General features: G+C 34.3%; 1 protein-coding gene across 1 annotated transcript; it reads left to right on the top strand.

Moving 5' to 3' along the window:
- Nucleotides 1-1,084: 1,084 nt before the first annotated feature.
- Nucleotides 1,085-3,093, top strand: LOC112507553 (UPF0496 protein At4g34320-like). The gene has a single exon (XM_025112192.1). The coding sequence runs from the start codon at nt 1,691-1,693 to the stop codon at nt 2,831-2,833; it is 1,143 nt and encodes a 380-aa protein (XP_024967960.1). The 5' UTR covers nt 1,085-1,690; the 3' UTR covers nt 2,834-3,093.
- The last annotated feature ends 669 nt before the right edge of the window (nt 3,094-3,762 follow it).

Here is a 3,762-nt window from a genome sequence, read left to right as displayed (position 1 = left end):
AAATTTTATAAAGATAATAATTAAGTATTCTGTTAGAATTTAATGATTATACTAATTATATTTTATATTTTTTATATTTAAAATGAGATGTTTATCATGTATTTGATTGTGTTTATCTGCAGTTAGTTTCACGAATTTAGATATGGGATGAAATCGGATAGGGATAAAATCGTTTAGGAATGAAAGAGTTTAAGAGTTTTTAAATTTTTTTAAGAGTTTTAAGAGTTTTAAAAGTTTTTAAGAGTTTTTAGCCAAATGCTTTATAATATAGTGTAGATATATATATTTATTTATTTATTAAAAAACACAACCAATAATCATAAGGTGGATTCATATATCAAAGATAATATTAATTTTTATTAGTTTTAATATATAAATGTGATCTTCGACTCATTTAACTGACTTCAATAATTTAATAAAATACATTATCATTGCGCAATGTCAAAAACTAGTAAAAAATAGTTTAAAAGTAAATTGCTGTAATGAGAAAAACTGAAAGTACAATGCTATAACAAAAGAATTTTATGAGAGTAGATTGCTATTTTGTGCATTTTACCCTTTATAATATATATAATAGTTAATTTAAAATTCTTTTACTTAACATATTATATTTATTAAAAAAATTTAGTATCTTGTTTGTATTAATATATTATATTATTAAATATCTATTTTAATTATATTATAAAATATTATAATACATTAATTTTTTTAAGATACCTTTTTAATAATTTTACTGTGTATATAAATTAGATTTTATCAAACATAATTTATTTATCAACTATCTTATCAATCTGATTTAATTTACCAAACATACCCAAAAAAAAAAATGTATAAATTAATGATAGAAAAAAATGGTCGACGAGGTGGAGGGTGGTTGTAGTCCTTTTGAAGAAATTTGCTTAGTTTCCTTGTAATTCTCAGACTGGGCTAAAACACACACACACATCCTCTCTCTTCGTTTTAACTTGTCTTCCAGCTTAAGGTTCTTGGCATTTGAACCTTTTCGCAGCTGTTTACAGTTTACAAATTCACCGAAATCTTCTCCTCATCTCCTTCAATGGCGGTTCTAGAGAGAGAAACAAATACATTGCTTCCCGCGTTTTCCATCTCATATTAATTCATGCGTGCAAGCTAAACCCATTCCCCCTTTGTTTCATCATCTTAATCTCTCTATGCCCCCTTAACCGTTTCATTTCATCGTTATCTCTTCCCAACTTTCTTCTAAGCCTTTCCCTTTACTCTAATAAGTAATCTTATCCTGCTCTCTCTCTCTCTGCCACCTTTATCAAAGCCTAATCGGTGCCCACCATAATCTTTCTTTCATGTCATTTAGTTTCATCTGTTTACCTCAAGCCCTTGTCTCTGTTAACCCCCTTAATTGATCGACTTCTCTGTTCTGGGTTTTCATCAATTTCACAACTTCATTCAGTAATTCACAAGAAATTGGTGCACAATTTATGATCTTTGCCGGTTTTTCTCATGTGCGACTGTCGCAGTTTAGCTGTTTGTTCTATTGCCTAGCTGAAGTCTAGGGTTTTCTTTTTCATAGTTTTCGGGTTGTATGAGAGTTTCCTGAGGTAATTTGGATTCAGTTGGAACCGTATTAAAAGTACTTGTTAAGATTGAAAACCTTTGGACTTCAGATCGTGTCATATCTTGTTGATTTTGCTTTATTAGATCTATTTGAAAAATGGGAGCTCATGTTAGCAAGAAATCTGCTGCTGCTACTACCTCCTCCGTCTCACCTGCTATGTCTTTGAAAGAGACCCAACAAATCATTACAGAGCTTAATGCTTATGAAGCTGCCTGCAGATCAGATGCTGATTTGCAATCTTTTGATGCTATGCTACATGCTCGGGCTAATAACGTGATCAATACTTTGGCTGTGGGAGTTGAAGTCCGAGCTTTATCGTTTGATACCCTGAAAGAAGTTACAGAGTGTTTGTTAGAAATGAATCAAGAAGTTGTGAAGGTGATATTGCATTGCAAGAAAGATATCTGGAAGAATCAAGAATTGTTTGAATTGGTGGAAGAATATTTCGAGAATAGCCTTCAAACGCTTGATTTCTGTGCAGCTTTGGATAAATGCTTGAAGAGGGTACGAGATAGCCAACTGATGATTCTTGTAGCTTTGCAGCATTTTGATGAGGATGAAGGTGTGGAGGAGAATAGGTACGAAAAGACTCTTGAAGATTTGAAGAACTTCAAGGATGCTGGTGATCCATTCACAGATGAATTCTTTAAGATATTTCATTCCGTATACAGACAACAAATGGTGATGCTTGAGAAGTTACAAGCCAAGAAAACAAAGTTGGACAAGAAGGTGAAGTACATTCAAACATGGAGGAAAGTGTCATCTGTCATCTTTGTGGCTACTTTTGCAGCTGTGTTGATATGCTCTGTGGTGGCAGCTGCCATAGCTGCACCGCCTGTGGCGGCAGCACTTGCTGCTGCCGCTGCTATCCCTCTTGGTTCAATGGGGAAGTGGATCAACTCCCTTCTGAAAAACTATGAAAACGCCATTAAAGGGCAAAAGGAGATCATAAGCTCTATGCAAGTAGGGGGTTATGTGGCTATCAGGGACCTTGATACGATTCGGGTTCTTGTTGATAGACTTCAAATGGATATAGAGGAGTTGATGAGGAAGGCTGAGCATGTGATTGAGGGAGATGAAATGGTGAAAGTTGCAATTGAAGAGATAAAGTTAAAGCTCAATTCATTTATGAAGAATGTAGATGATTTAGGGATGCAGGCGGACAATTGCAGCCGTGATGTTAGACGAGCTAGGACTGTTGTCTTACAAAGGATCATCAAGCCACCACATAATCAATGAAAGCTCCTATACTCTGGTATGGCTATCTTCGTATGTGAAGTTCAGACTTAAATGTATATAACCCCTTTTGTCCTAATCATTTGGGATTTAGCAGATGGGTTTTATCTTGTGATGAAGAATAATAGAGGGTTAATTTGTGTTAAAGTATGCTGTTTTTAGGAAACAAAAAGTGCTTAGGCTCTGTTCATTCATATGTGCATTTGCTTCTCTTGCTCCCATTCTTACTATTTCTTAATAAAACTTTATCAAGTTGTTGTTCTGTTGATTGTTTGTCATAATGGCAGCATGTGCTCTCTTTTTGTTTCTTTTTCTTTTCTATGATTTTAATCTGCACCATGTTTGACTATTGAAACAGCAAAATGATATCCAAGATGTTACTTTAATGGAGTATTGGGTCCATGATCTTTTCCCCTTCGCTAATTTGGTCAAGATTGTTGGTTCTTTGCATTTTCAGAGTTATCCTCTGAATATTTAGTCTATAAAAACTACTTTCATATTAAAGATAATTGATTTATTTGCAACTTTTAGTTCCAAATGGTCCAATGGATAAAACAATATTATGTTGAATATATGTATCACATGCAAGATGTACAAGTCTCTAGATGAAGGTTAGAATCTATGAGGATTGAGGGATAACAGGGTCAAAATCTGTCGTGGTGATTGCCGGCAGCAAAGGAGGGCGGATAAAGATAAGGAGGGGCCCGATATGGTGGTGCATGCCCTGTGGTCGTCTTCGGGGGTTCAACCACATGTTCTCGTTTCAAAGCCTGAATTCAACATTCTCGTATTTTGTCATTACTAAAAGTATTTAATACATTCGACAATAGACAGAACTACTATGACCACAATGTAGATAAGGAGCTTGTAAGATCACTTCTTTCATTTTGTTGGTCCCTCTAGAACCCACATTACATTTTATCTCTATTAAC

The sequence above is a fragment of the Cynara cardunculus genome, assembly GCF_001531365.2.
Source record: "Cynara cardunculus var. scolymus isolate 2C chromosome LG 2, CcrdV1, whole genome shotgun sequence".
NCBI classification, from domain to species: domain Eukaryota; kingdom Viridiplantae; phylum Streptophyta; class Magnoliopsida; order Asterales; family Asteraceae; genus Cynara; species Cynara cardunculus.
Note: the sequence above shows the minus strand (reverse complement) of the source record. Positions and strands in the feature narration are given on the sequence as shown.